Here is a 15606-nt window from a genome sequence, read left to right as displayed (position 1 = left end):
AGGCATTGCTTAATGTGTACATGCATAGGCAATTTATCACATCCTTTCCCCCCACCTAATAGCATAGGACAAGCCCTATAAAGACAGCAATGCCATTTTGTTGTTTTGATATTGAAATTATCTTAAAGCAGAAGATGGCTGAATGAATGCAGATAAGAGAAGAAATCATGGTTGCAATATTTCACTTTTTACTGCCTTTTATTAATAATGGTTAAACTGTGAATGTTTCATTTTATTTATATATATATATATATATATATATATATATAACATTTCTATAAAATTCTCCCCGCAGACACAAATATACTATATGTAATTAAGGGCATGCCATACTTTAAAAGTACCTCAATATTCCAAGATTTTTACAAATTAATGTAAAATTTAAACAAAAGTCTAGGGAGGGGGAACTTAGTTGCTAAATGTATGGTGTTTGTTTTCGCATTGATATTTTTCAAGAATGAGCCATTCTTCAAAAATACCCCTCAATGACATTTTTATTTCACAGAGGAATTAAACAAATAAAATCAGATATGTGCAGTTTTAAAAATAAAATGAGAGGAATGTAATTTTGGCGCTTCATAATGTATCTAGGTTCATTCTTGTTTTTGCACAAAAATGCAACATTACATTTCTCACAGCTTTGTTTTAAACATTTAACATTTTAGTGCCTCAGTTTAATAAGATGGGAAAGGTGATTTCAGAGCAAACTTCTTATACAGGGCTAAGAGGGTTTTAAATTACTTTAGTTATATTATCTTATACATTAAATAATGTGTAATTTGCCTCTATTTTGTGTCAGAAGAATATTATCTTTAGGATGTTACTTTACGTGTTTTTTTTTTAAAGAGAAATCTCATTTCTGCACAGAAAATATATATGTTTAAAAAAAAATCCCAAAATTCAAGATAAAAAAAACAAAAATGAATTTCAAATTTCAAACTTTTCCTTGATATAATCCCCATCTTGCAAACACAGTGTAATCACAGCAGTGACGCATCAGAACATACAGATTTAAAACAAACACATCTCAACTAAAATTTTAATCCTGCATTTCCCATACAACAAAGAACGCAAATAAGATTGCTAGGATGTGACAGTGAAAGGACAAAGCTTACGCACATTACAGTATCAAACCATGAATACATAACGCAGTCCTGCTGATGGTATACACTGATTTAACGTAGTGAATCTGGTGTTTTGGAGAGGAAAAAAAAAAAAAAAAAAAGGAGAAAGACATAATTACCAATTGGCAGGGGAGGCTGAACATGAACAAATGAGTGCTGTTTGTAAGTAATAATATAGCCATACTCAATGAGGGAGGATTTGAACAATGATAATTTTATCTTTAACAGAGCAGCCATCAGTCTTTTTCACAAGCTTGTTTTTTGCATTCTCGTTTCCTTTTGCTGCTCCTCCACCTTCCAGTCCTCAAAATTGGTGTAAACACGTGACAGCAGAACATGTTCGGTCTTTCTTTTCATTGACAATGATCATGTTAATGATGAAGTAAAAAAAAAAAAAAAAAAAAATCAAACTTATGAGATGTGTACTCTGGCCCGGCAGTAGAGAGTGAACAAAGGAAGCAAGAGTTATAGCGTGGGAGGCTTGAGCCCGTACTTCTTGGCCACCTCCGTCTGGGCATAAGCAGCATCACAGAGGGAGTAAAGATGGGCCATCTCCATCTCTGACTTGGCCAGGTTGATGGCCTTGTTGAACATGTCTATAGCCTTATCCAGATTGCCTCTGTGGGAAAAAAAAATACATATTTTTAAAGGGACTATAACAAGAAGGACTGAAAGTGGAATTGAGAATTGTAAAATTCCTCAGGTATCTGAAAAATCTGGTGTCAAAACCTTATTTATTACAAGGTTACAACCCTGTAATAAGGCTGTAATAGTCACATCAACTTTTACACAAACTTTTCAATATAATCAATGACCCACAAATTAGGAATATTTTTTTGGGAGGGGGGGGCAATGTAACAATTTGGGCATCACAAACCTTTGGACTTCAATGGTTCCCATAGTTTCATAAGCAAAGTCGCATTTATTGTCAATTTCAATGGCTTTGCTAATGAGTTCAAGACCCATTTCCAAATCTTGTTTCCATTGAAGCTGCAACAGACTGCAAACAGAAACACAACTGATAAGTATTTTCTTTGTTGAACTTAGATAGATTAACATATAAAAAAAGGATAAAACTAACCCTTTGTGGACATATGTTGTGGCGTTGTCAGGTTCTAGTTCAATACATTTATCATACATTTCGTCAGCCTTACCAAACTGTTGCTGGTCAGTTAGTGCCTATCACAAAAGTAAAAAAAAAAAGACAAAACATTATAATTAAAGATATGAAGTAAACTCTGATCAAATACAATTTTATGGTTTTATGCCATCAAGGTGAAAAGTACCTGTGCATACAAAGCATAGCCCTCAGCACACTTTGGAAACCTCCTAATGACATCCTCAAAGCCATCCATGGCTTTCTGAACCTGGGATGGGTTGTTTCCAGTGTATGCCTGTCGGTACTACAAGACAAACAAAAGGCAATTAAGTTTATACCACTTTTACAGTAAAATTAAGAATTTCTCATATTAGATTGTTCTGGTTGAAAGTCAACAGCAGTACACAACACCCATAAAGTCATTTATCATGATACCATTCATCATCGCATTCAAATGTCACCACAAACAGTGCCAGAGCACAGGATTTAATGTGTAAACAGTACCCACTTCTGGTACTTACCAATGCAAAGCACTTCTGGGCCTGGGCGAGTGCAGAGTCTGGTCGAAGTTTTATACACTCATCAAAATCTCCCACAGCGTCCTCCACCTGGTCCAGCAGAATCTTCAACTGAGAAGTGAAAATATTCCCAAATTGGTTATCCATAGTACATAAAGTTTGTTGCTGTTAATTGTTGGGGAATGTTGCTAATTGTGGTTCCTAACACAGTTGTAAGGGAATGTTGCAGAAAAAAGAAAATTGTACGCAAGAACTTAAGTAAATGGACGTCAATGAAATTCCATTTAAGCCTAAGAGAACCCACGTCACACCCCTCATCTCACTCCACTGGCTCCCAGTTGGGGCCAGAATCAAGTTTAAAGTTCTAACGCTGGCTCCCACTAGAACAGCACTTTAGGTGAAAATTCCAACATGTATGTGACGTTGTCATACCTGTCCCCTGTGATGGTAGACATCAGCATTACGGGGGTCAATTTCTGCAGCCATGTTGAAATCCTGCGTGGAGTGCTGGGGCTGCTGCTGCTGCATGTACATGCTTCCACGTTTAATGAGCGCATTAGCACGCAACTGAAACACATCACAAAGATGCATTAACACTAATAGGATCAAGAAGAGAGACAAGCAGGGCGAGAGCTGTGGGAACAGAGCGAGGCTGGTGGCGCAAGTGATAATGAGCGTCACCTGCGCCCCGCGGAGGAGCTCCGGAATCATAAAAGGAGGAGAGAAGACAGTGAAGGACGAAAGAGGATCAGGCCTGATCTTTACGTTGTTTTGATTAAGTTTGTACGGGCAGTCGTCCGTGGGGGGTTGCCGCTTTACTTTCGTTTTGAAGGGTTTATTTTGGACATTAAAGTGTATATTGAACATTCGCCGGTTCCCACCTCCTCCTTCCCTGAACACAAACCTTGTTACAAAGACATACTACAAATTCCCTTAATGTAAATGTCAACAAAATGTTTTAATCTTTGATCATTTTTTGAGGTTATAAGATATAAACCTACAGATGTTGCAGGATAGGTAGAGACAGGTAAATCTGATTATACATAGTATATTCATTTTAAATATACATTTAATCTGTAATTTGGTAACTGATAAAAATGGCAGTAAGAGAAGGCATCTGAACTCTTGTAGGCATGTGACCAGCTAAAGACAAAAAAAAAAAGAAAACCTGGCCCCCCAGGCAATTCATATTATATATTATATATTATATATATATATTTTGCAAAAATACAAAGAATTGTCCTTAAAAAAAAGAAATGAGTATTTAATAATCATGATAACAATATAATACATTATAATACAATATGTTATAATAAAAGTAATAATGGAATTGTTATTATTATTAATAATAATAATAATAATAATAATAAAGTTAATAATTATTATTATTATTTTATTTTACAGAACAACAGTAAAATTACAATACTAACATTTATGGCTGTCTTAATTTCTTTGCTTTCAAATGTTAAACCATTGATCTTTTATTTTTAGCATAAAACTACAGGGACACCTTATTGCTTCTCTTTGTTGACAACAACAGATTTCTAAACAATTCTCATAATGAACATTGCATTCCCAAATGCAAATTATAAGCGACTCAAACCTTTCAGAGTAACATTTGTGAACTAGAAAACAGAGTGCTGTTACAGTACTCTGAAGCATGCAGTGCATCAGACTATATATTTATATAACTACATCACAACCGTTGTGATTTGATGATCGGGCAACTGGCAAATAACACGGTTTCAAAGCCAACTTTAACTCGTATTTGGGTTTTGAACCCTAGCTAACATGCTAATAGTGTCCAGCAGATGGCGCAGATCTCGTGCAGCGCTGTTAGAAGTATAGACCTGCACTCCCACAGGACTACCAGGGGACCCAACATAACATAGTCGTTAACAGGGCGCGTTAGGGTACTCGTGTGTGTGTGAGGGTTGCAGGAGAATAAAACGATTTGCGGGACTCCCGCAAAATAGAAATATCTATAAATAAAACCTCTTAAAACTAATAAATTGTTATTGATCTGTTTTACAAAAGCAACAAGAACAACTAAAACAAAATGGAAACGATTTACAGGCCAGAGTTTCTATTTATAACATATTTGCAGCATTGAACAATGTAGACAATCACAGACACACGCGTTGATTTCTTGACTTTTTGTTCAGCACTGAATTCTGCATGCTGTCAGCTTCATTGATAATAACAGAGATTTGTGAGATCGCGATGAACTGAGATGTCAGCTTTTTAGAAATTATTAGAAATTATTTAACTTTCATGTTAAATTAACAGTGGTTTGTGAATGTTAATGCTTTAATAACAAATAATTTATCGGGAGCATTAATGCTGATGTGTAGGTTGTGGCGACATGTAGGCTAGCTTGAAAGTATTTCATGGAGGTACAGAAAAAAATCTATTTATACTTTTTAGCGGACGGGAGTCTGTTTTTCACAGATTTACACAATTTGTGAGTCATACAGAAAAATTACATCCTTGCTATAATCTGTTACCTTGATACTGGCATTCTCCATGTTAATGACACGGTCCAGGTCAGGCTGTGCAGCCATAGCGTTGCCAATCAGCAGGTAGAAGGTGGCTCTCAGCAGAAGAGCTTCAGCTGTGTACCTGCCTCCAGACTCAATCTCCTTTGTGCACTCACTGATGATCTTATCGTAGTTCTCCTCCTCCATATACTGCTTAGCCTTTAGGTAGCCTGAGCTGAGGAAACATTTCTTTTTTAATTTAGGAAATGATTTTGATTCAAATGTGGAACAAAAAAAAAAAAAAAACTATTATACATTAGCAGTACAGCATTTTTTTATTTTTTTATTATAGAAATAGAAAGTTTATACTGAGTAAAGTGAATGACAGTGACTTATACTTAGTTGTGACTGTATTATAATAAAGACACTCTAAACATTTAGGGTTTAAAAGCAACAAAACAAAAGCACAAACAGTAAATGTACAAATCTCAGTGTGTATTGGCAAAATAGAACACCCTCAGCTCTCACCTTCCTGTGACCTCTGAAGCCTCACCCTCTTTGTCTTTATCCTCATCCTTCTTTTCGCCTTTCTGTAGGGGCTGTGAAATGATGTCATCAGTAAAGGAGCTGAAGTAGGACTTGATAAACTGAGGAGATGGCATAAGAGGCTCCCGGTTCTGAGAAAAGCAGAAAATAAATAAAAATAAGGTAGATTCTATAAATATGTAATACAGTTTACATTCAAGTCTGAGATCTGTACCTTTCCATCACATTCTCACCTTGTATTTCTCTTTGGCCTTTTCTTTTCCCAGCTGTTTCAGCACCTTGTCTGCGAGTAGCATACTCTGCTGGTTCTGGAAAACCTCCAGAATACATACTGCTGTCACATCTACAAAAAGTAGAAACATATTTGGGACTGAAACACATGTTATGCCAGAGAATAGAATGTAGTCAATGACTATGTTTACATGTGCACCAATAATGTGATTATTTCTAAAAATAAAAAAAATTCGCAGTCTTAATCGCAGTAAGATGTTTACATGACACGAGCAGACCTCTTCACTGCAATTTTTATTATTCTGATTATTCGCAAATAAGTATGGTTATACCACACACATATAGGCATACAGTATGCATGTTACCGGCCTCATAATTTAATGTGAATATGGTTACTACGATTACAGACTTAATTGCATTAGTTTGAATGAAGTATTGCGTTTAGATGAGGTAAAGTTTAAATCGCATTATGAAGGTGCATGTAAATGCACTCAAGGAAGTTCTTTTTGAATTAAAACAATTGATGGTAATTAATGACAACTTGATTTAATGACCAATATCAGTGATTGTGAGAACAGGTTGTTTAGAAACATAAGGTGCTTAAAAACAACCTAAAAATATAAAAGGTTGAAACACATCATATATGACTTAAATTAAAAATAAACAACAGAAACACAATTAAAATCAAACCAGAAATAACGCTAACCTTCTAGGCATTCCCTCTTATTATCCAGTTTTTCCAGTGCTTTGGCACGCCTAAAAAGGGCTTTTACATAGCAAGGATTCAGCTCGACTGCCTGAGAGCAATCCTGTATCACTTCTGTCCATTTCATCTGAAACACAAAAATGAACAAAAAGCAATCGTTCAGACATGTAACACTTTGTGATGATGCTACAAATGATGATCTGACAGACAAACCTGTTGCTCGTAGGCTGCAGCTCTATTCTGGTAGAAGGTGGACAGATCTGCTTTCTGTTCTTTGGGACACAGGCTGATGGCTTCTGTGTAGCACTGGATGGCCTGCTCATATTTGCCAGCCTTGAAGTATTTGTTGCCCTTATTCTTGGCAGATTGTGCTCTGTCAAGGGGACTCTGGATGGGCAGACAATTATTTTAAATAAAACTATTAAGATTGCATGATGAATAGAACATATGATAAGAACAAAGCTGCATGATCTATCATAGTGTAATATGATCTGCTCTAGTGGTAGTGAAATACTTTGTGAAAAAGCTTTTTCATTTAATCCAGAACCAAAATTAATTAGAGCACTTTTCAATTGACATACATAGTAACTTCCCACACAAATGTATGCCACTGTCATTAGAAAATGTGAAAACTGTATATGCTGGTTAAACAAAAAGATGCAATTCATTTTTCAGAAGGCATGCTACATACAAGAAGTTCTCAAATCTGACATGATGACGTCACATCAGCAAACAGACCAACATATAAAAATTCACTTAATTGTGTTTGCCAAGTTCTGTGCCATAAGCTCAGTCAATGTTAAAGACGCCACTGAGATTAGCAGGTATTGCAACAGTCAGCTTTACATGATAATTCTGTGTGCATCTAAAGCATGTCTTTTCCTAATCTACAAATGAAAGCACTAACTATTTTTTTCCATGTTGATGATCCTGTAGTTCCTATATAGGCCTAAATGAAAATGAAACCTTACAACCATTTCACCTTAACCCTCCACATATCACATGTCTACATATAACCCTCCAAAAATTGCATAAAAATCCAAATCTCTGGATAAGACTCCTCCCCCTGTCTAGCCCTGGACAAATCCCCCACTCCACGTCTGTCTGTCTGTCTAATCCTCAGATCTTACAAACAGAGAGGTGAGCTTCCTATTCAGAATGAGTAACCTATATGCATTCCCAGATTGCAAAGTATATGTTGATGGAAGAACAACATGATAGTATGTGCTGTGGGTTCAATATTTTTTACGTAAAGCAACTATTAAATATTTATTATTATATAATATTATATTTAAATAGCTCTAAGTTTTCAAAGTTTTCACAAGTTCCTAAACATTCTAACAGCAAAGCGTCCAGCCAAAACGTCCTTAAACTATAGAAAAATGAACTGACATATACTGAAAGAGCCCTGCATCTATTAATCTGAGAGTATAATAAATAGAGGTCTCTGAATTTCATGTATTATGATACCAAGTTAATTTTGCTACATTTGTTGGGATGAGGGCTGGAAGCTGGAGACACATGCTCTACTTATTTGATCTTGTTCGTCAGAGCAAGCCTCTAATAGATTAAATGGGTGCTATTATGTTTTTTCAGCTGCGGTTTGAGAGAAAAGATCTGTACAAGGTTACAAAGTAGTTCAAAGTCCACTCCAAACGGAGATATTCTCTTTTTTACAGAAAAGACTTTAAGAACTACAACAAGCTTCTTCCAGATCTTAAGTCACAATGTCAGTCATTTAAATAAACCTACAAACATTAGCAAAAAGGGGTGTGGCATTTCCGGAACACGCTATAAGTGGTGCCAATCACAACACACAGGGCCATCAAACCAATCAGAGCACATTTCGTATTTCTGAAGGAGGGGCTTTATCGAAACAGAAACTAAAGAGGGGATTTGAGACAGACTGGGAAGAGAGGTGCTGCAATAATGTAAAATATGAGAAAAATAATGCGATTTTTGAACAACCAGGCAAGAAACCCTATTCTAGTACACCCCAAAAATAAAATCAAGACTTCGTAAAATGGCATAATAGGACCCCTATAAATGCAGCTGCTGTATCACAGTTCATGTAGTATTATATATAACTCTTACCATGCACATAAATATAACATATATGTTTCATAGCTGTAACAACCATAGATGTTAACATATATGTAACATAGCTGTCCACTGGCCCAGTCATATTCAATATTGCTAAATGCATACATTTCTGTGTGTAATTCATGCATGTGTCATTAGAGGTAACCCAGGGTTCCCACACTTTTGACTAATGACTTTCCATGACCTTTCCAGTCATTCGAGATTACTGGATAAGAATGTTTAATCACACTGATATGCAGTATGATTAAACACTAGTTTGACAACAAAAAAAAAAAAAAAAAAGAGTCAAACAGTCCACTCACAAATCAAACACCATTATGTTTTTTCTTCTTGCGAACAGAGATGGACTCCAGAGCTCGACCCTGACCATGTAACTGAACGAATACTATACCTTATGATCTAAGCACAGGTCCATGTTCGACAACATTTTTACGTTTTAAATGTTGTTAAACTTTAGGCGACGCTGTCAACACAAAGTGCAATAAAAGTAACAGATAAAAGACTAATAGTTAACAAGGAAACTGTCACATGTGGCTTGCCTCAGTTTGACCATCTCCCCGCCCTCGCATACAGCACACACCACCAGAATTTCATATAAAACCGCGACCTTTAGGCGTATGATCAATATATATTCTGCATCAGGGTTATTAAACCAAGGGCATTTGACTACCCTAGTAGCCAGACTGAACAGATTTTGATCACAGATGTTGTATATGAGCTCACGTTTGGAAGCTAGCTGGCTATTGCACATTCGCTAAGACGGGCTAGTTTGTCAAGCGGGTGTCCTTGACAGGGAGAGCAGTAATGTTAGGGTGTCAAGAAAATATATACGGGCAAAATGACAGGTCCACATATATAAATGTTGTCTATTAAGAGAAAAAGAACTGTTAGGCTTTAGAATTGGGGACATTACCATGTTCTCCAGCTCTGGGTTAGTCGCTCCGTGCTGGCCCTGGACAGGGCTAGCGCTTCCTTCGGGAGTTTTCCTCTCTCCATTCTTTTTCCCTTGCTTTCCCTTGCTGCGACTTCGGTTCCACAGGTAAACAGCCCCGACGCCTAGGACGATCGGTGTCCCTACTAGGAGTGCCAGCTGCCAGCGGGGGAGCCCACTCCCGGACTGAGGCTCTACGGGCTTCGACGCAGCCATCATCCACGCAGCAGCACTCAGCTAACGCGCAAACTCACACACTCACTTCCTTTACAGAACCTACTTGGGAGGTCACCGCGCTGAGCAGGTGGTATCATGGGATACTGGAGGACTGTACTGATTGTTATCCGCAATGTTCTTCTTTTTTTTTTTTTTTTTTTTTTTTTTTTGAACAAAGAACACTGGGGATACATGTATCACACGAAAAACAGGATAAGAAACCCAAGGTAAAGAAAGGCAGTAAAGTACATACAGTAAGAGATAGTCTACTTTTTTATTATTATTAATCATTCACAAAACATTTAAATAGAAACTAAACATTTAATAAATGAATACAAATAAATAGAAATAAATAACATGAGAAGAAAAAAATTAAAAATTGTCATCTTCAGGAAATCATGAGGTAACTTATGAAACCATAATTTCTTTGAGCAACAGAGCAGTTTTAGCGGATTTCTTGTTAGCTGATAAACAAAGAGACTCATAGAATAACTTTAAATCAATACAAAAAAGCCTAAAATTGGGCTTAGAATCAGTGACTTTACATTTATGAAGATGAAACTCGCCACATAAAGTTAGCAGTTTTAATCTGTCATCCATCTCCTTTGACCCGGAGTCCCAAATCAAAAACATTCATAATCTCAAAAGTAAAAAGTTTGTAATAAGCAGAGAAAATAAGCCAGGCTACTTCTTTCCAGAACTCCTTTGCATAATCACATAAAAATAAAAATAAAAGTGGAATTGTTTCAAGATTAGAGTTACAGAATGTGCACTGTGAAGAGATGTCTAACTTAAACTTAGAAAGAAGAGAGTAACAGCCCAGGGAGAGTAATTATGTATTTTAAAGTGAAGCTCTGTCCACTTGTTAGGTAACAGAAACTTATTAATGCCAGTCCATATATTAATAGTAGAAAGAGAAGGATTATTTAATTTCCATTTGAAAAAAAAAGTTTTGGGATGACAGCTGATTTTCATAATAAGAAATCTTCTTTTTATTCATTTTAAATCTTCTTCAAGTTGACATAGACAACTGATCATCTTCTTTTCTTTTTTTTTCTTGTGTGTTTTCAAATATTTTCTGTCTTATTGGTTGGAGACAAAGATTCATTCACTGCCCACTTTTGCTAGGCAAAATAGGCTATATGTTTGAAATGCTTTTGGATAATTAAAAAATATATATAATTTAAATGAATTTTTTTATTAATGTAGCCTAACGTTGATTCTTTTTTTTTTTTTTTAAATCTTCAAATATATGTAATTTTATATTTTTATTTAACATATATGTACCCTGCTTAATACTTATTTGTCTATGTTTATCAATGCAATTGTAAATGTATATTTTGTTTTTGTTCTTTTTTATGTAGGCCTATTTATTTAGTTCAATTAGACACGTACAATGCAAAAAATACAAGACAAATTAAAAATAAAACTACTAATAAATAATAAAAAAATGAAAAAAAATATTGGAATAAAAAGTGCTAGGCCTATATAATATTAGGGCAATTAAATGAATTTGAAAAGCTTTCAAAATAGTATTGTTTTTATAAGCTTTTTGTTTTGTAATCTCATGTTTGAAAGAGTTTCAAAGTATATTGTGAGATCGGTGTTATAAAAGGTAATATAGCCTACAAGGGTTTCTTTTGGGTTATTTTCCTATTTGGGAATTAAAATCTCTAAAAAACACATTCTAAAAATGTATTGGATTAAAAATGTTTTAAAAAATCAAACAAGGCCTATATTCAATATAGTCCCATATTTTTTATTTGAAAAACTTGGGTGATTAAATTTTTGTTGCAATGTCCTTAAATTATTGAATTATCTTGATCTTCCCCAAATGAAAAGATATCAGTATAATATTTAGAAATAAATTTAGAAATCATGCCTATAGGGCTTCAGTAATAATGTCATACATTCTTTCTAATTAGGCACATTTCTGCATTCCTTTTCTCAAGATTAAAAAAGTATTTACTGTTTCTTTCACCTTCTTCAATCCATTTCCTTCTAGATCTTGTTTTTGTTCTTGGTGTTCAATAATAAAAAGAATATCTTCTTCTTCTTCTGGTGTTTAATGGAGGTTAGATGGGGCATTCCGCCACCTACTGGATAGGAGTGTGGAACGCATGGTTGGGAAGTTGGTAAACAATAAGACAAATGATCTTAAATACTATTGATCAGTCTTGTTTCTTTTAAGAAAATTAATAATTCATGAAATATTCTTGATTGTTTTTGGGCCATTTCCCAACAGTACCTGAAGTGACAAATTATTTTCAACATATTTAAGCTTGAATTAGTTGAAATCTAGCTCTTTCATTTGCATCACACTTTATAAGTAGGCTATGTGTTCTACTGATTCTGCTTGACCACATTTGTCACAGTTTCCGGTTTCATGCTTCCCCTTTCTATGCAGACACTGATTTAATGAACAATGTCCAATATGCATTCTTGAGATTAAAAAAGTCCTCTTTCCTGTTGCCAAAATATCTTCTTTCTAGACCTACCTTTTCTTAAATGTGATGAAATTGTCTACCCTTTGTTCCCTTCTGCCATTTCTTCCTTATTTCATATGCTATTAAACCTTTTCTGCTTTACTCATTGACACAGTCATTTTTTGAATGTTTCAAAGCCTGTTTAGCCAGATGGTCCGCCTCTTCATTTCCTTTCACACCCATATGTGATGGTAGGCTACCCACAGGAAGTTTACTATAAGTCCAGATTGTCTTATTCTAAATAAACTCTGCATCACTTCAAATATTATATCTTGTCTTGCTCTTGATATTCCACTTAAGCTATTTAAAACTGAAAGGGAGCCTACAAATTACTGATCTTATTGGTTGTACTTCTTCTATCCACTGAAGAGCTAGGAATATTGTTAATTATCTCTAAAGTAAAAACAGATATATGATCTGAGAATAATTTTTATATTTTGACCTTGAAGTGGGGTATGTAAACTGCTGCTGTTATTCCGATTCAGGAGCTTTTGAGTCTTCTGTGTATATTTGTACTGTTTTATAATTCGCTTGATCAATACATTGCTGTACAGCTATTGTCACGAAGGCTACACCATCGTCCACACCAGACCCTTTAGCTCGTTCAGCCTCGCCTGAATACTAATTGCACTCACCTGCACCAGCTCATCAGTACCAGATATAAGCAGTCACACTTCCCTTCACCACTGTCTGGTCTCATTGATATCTACCATTCCTCATCCTCATCCTCATCCTCATCCTCATCCTCATCCTCGTATCCTTCCGTCTGCTGACAGCTATACTTGTCAACATATTTCTTTCCTTATGTTTTTCTTCATATAACTGAACATCAACTACAGGCATAGGATAAAGCCAAGGAGGAATTGCTGAAGTTGCCACAAGGGGCAATATTGATGTCACTTAATCCCATATTTTGTGCCGCCTCATTGGCAGTCCATCCAAAGCTTGGTAGCTTTTTTTATACTCATATTCCAGGCAATCATTCAGAACTTTCTTAACTGGATGTCTATCCAAGTGTCCTTTTATTAATCCAGTATACTTGTACTGCTGTTATTGGAGATTATTTTATTAGTCCACAACATATTCGCTGTGATTGAATTGCCTCAATCAAAAGTTGTTTTAGATGCAGAACACACCATACTGTCATAATAAATAGCTGCTCTTATCAGTGCACAGTATATACTTGTAAGAGACTGATGTAATGCTCCCCATTCAACTCCTGCCAAACACCTCATCATTTTTTTTTTTACATTTGTCTAAAAAAAAAAAAAAAAGGGATATAAATTCAGTTTTGAATCCATCCACATCCACAGGAATCTGATTAGACACTTGCTCCAATTATTGTCCAAACATTTTAATATTCATTATTGGATTGTGTTTTTCTTTTTGTAAAACCAATCACCTGCGTTTATTACAGATAAATCACACTGTTCTTCTTGGTTTTTAACAACGGCTGGCAACCCATATAAAACTGACTGAGATAACATTTTGAACAATTCCCCCCCCCCCCCCCCCCCCCCCCTTCAGTTCAAAACTTACATTTTACAGTTATATTCTCCATCTGTAAATGTTCGAAAGTCATGAAAATGTATCCATTTTGCTGCTAATTTTCATATTGAACGAGCGCTGTTACGCGCATGCGCGCCAAATAGGAGCGCAATAATTCTGACTAAAATATACATTTTGCTTGGAAAATTAATATGCGATATTTTATAACACTAGAAATATCTTCTAATTATAATAATTTATCTTTAGGATGTTGGATAAGTTGCACTGAACTTCTAGCGAACAGAAGTACTTCAGTGAAGTAGCCTATAATTCAGGGAAGATTTTTTTTTAAGAAACTAAATATATAGAGATACAAAACATAGTTTTGGGTATAGGACCTATGCTACTTAATAAAGATGATGTATACTTATTTAGAATGCTGAGAATTACAGCTTTTAATGCAATAATTTTTTGGAGAAAGCAAGAATCCCCAGTTTTAAATGAGTAGATTTAGTTTCTAAAGTACATTATGGAGAGGATAACATTAAATTAAGAGCAAATGTATACATTTTGAAAAGATATGTGCAACTCTAAAATCAAAGAATATTCCATAAAATAAAGGAATATATTAGCCTACATTAACTACATTTTTATATAACCCTCCCTCCCTTTTATTTCTAGTTATTTGTTATTTTATTTATTTACTTATTTAATATTGAATATTTGATATTCAAATAATATTACTTGAATAACTGTGTCATTATAAGAGTTTGATATAAATATGTTAATGTTACATTTTTATTAATATTTATTTATTGTTTTTTGTCTTTTCCCCCTTAAATCATATGTAAAAGTGTCTATGTATTTTTTGGTTATTGTTCTAATCATGTGTGTTTTTAGGCTATGTGTTGGTGGGTATTATCACAAAAGAAAAAAAGTAGAAGGAAAAATAAGGAATATTTATTGGGGGAAAATATGATGTCTTTAAAGGAACTGTCAATTTGTATAATTGTGTTAAATGTGTTTGAATTGAAAGACATAATAAAGTACATTTTATATATATATATATATATATATATATATATATATATATATATATATATATATATATATATATATATATATATATATACTAAAATATTTGTTATTTGGACATTAGATGTGCCTTATTTAGAATTTTAAACCTGTGTGTATATTTTTATGATAGCAATAACTGTAAAGGGACTATTGTAATGGGGTAAATCAAATGTAGGCTAATATACTGTCAATTACTAAGCTCAGATTCATCTTACCAGTTAAAATTTATACTCTGCTTTTGTAATTATTTATTTTTAATTTTGTGATTTTAACTTCTGCTTTAAAAGCTTTTTTTAGATTGTGTTCTAATGTTCTTCTAATCATAAACATGTACTACAGCTGACAAACAAAACCAGAGAGAAATGTATTCATAAATCTTTAAAACAATCTAATTAAATCTTGGGCACAAAACATTCAGCCAGTAAAAAAAGAAAACCTGTAGTATATATATTGTATTTAGGCCTATCTATCTATCTATCTATCTATCTATCTATCTATATATCTATCTATCTATCTATCTATCTATCTATCTATCTATCTATCTATCTATCTATCTATCTATCTATCTATCTATCTATATATATAGGTCTATATTGTCTAA

General features: G+C 34.4%; 1 protein-coding gene across 1 annotated transcript; it reads right to left on the bottom strand.

The window, feature by feature from the left end:
* Positions 1–820: 820 nt before the first annotated feature.
* tomm70a (translocase of outer mitochondrial membrane 70 homolog A) lies at positions 821–10036 on the bottom strand. The gene is made up of 12 exons (XM_079884949.1): positions 9721–10036; positions 6918–7091; positions 6705–6831; positions 6001–6110; positions 5750–5898; positions 5249–5456; positions 3174–3308; positions 2745–2852; positions 2411–2527; positions 2206–2303; positions 2002–2124; positions 821–1743 (listed from the first exon to the last, which is right to left on the bottom strand). The coding sequence occupies exons 1-12, from the start codon at positions 9955–9957 to the stop codon at positions 1590–1592; spliced, it is 1740 nt and encodes a 579-aa protein (XP_079741075.1). The 5' UTR covers positions 9958–10036; the 3' UTR covers positions 821–1589.
* Between the last annotated feature and the right edge of the window lie 5570 nt (positions 10037–15606).

This window comes from Squalius cephalus (assembly GCF_949319135.1).
Source record: "Squalius cephalus genome assembly, chromosome: 10".
NCBI classification, from domain to species: Eukaryota; Metazoa; Chordata; class Actinopteri; order Cypriniformes; family Leuciscidae; genus Squalius; species Squalius cephalus.
The sequence above is the reverse complement of the archived record's forward strand: the minus strand, read 5'-3'. Positions and strand labels throughout refer to the sequence as shown.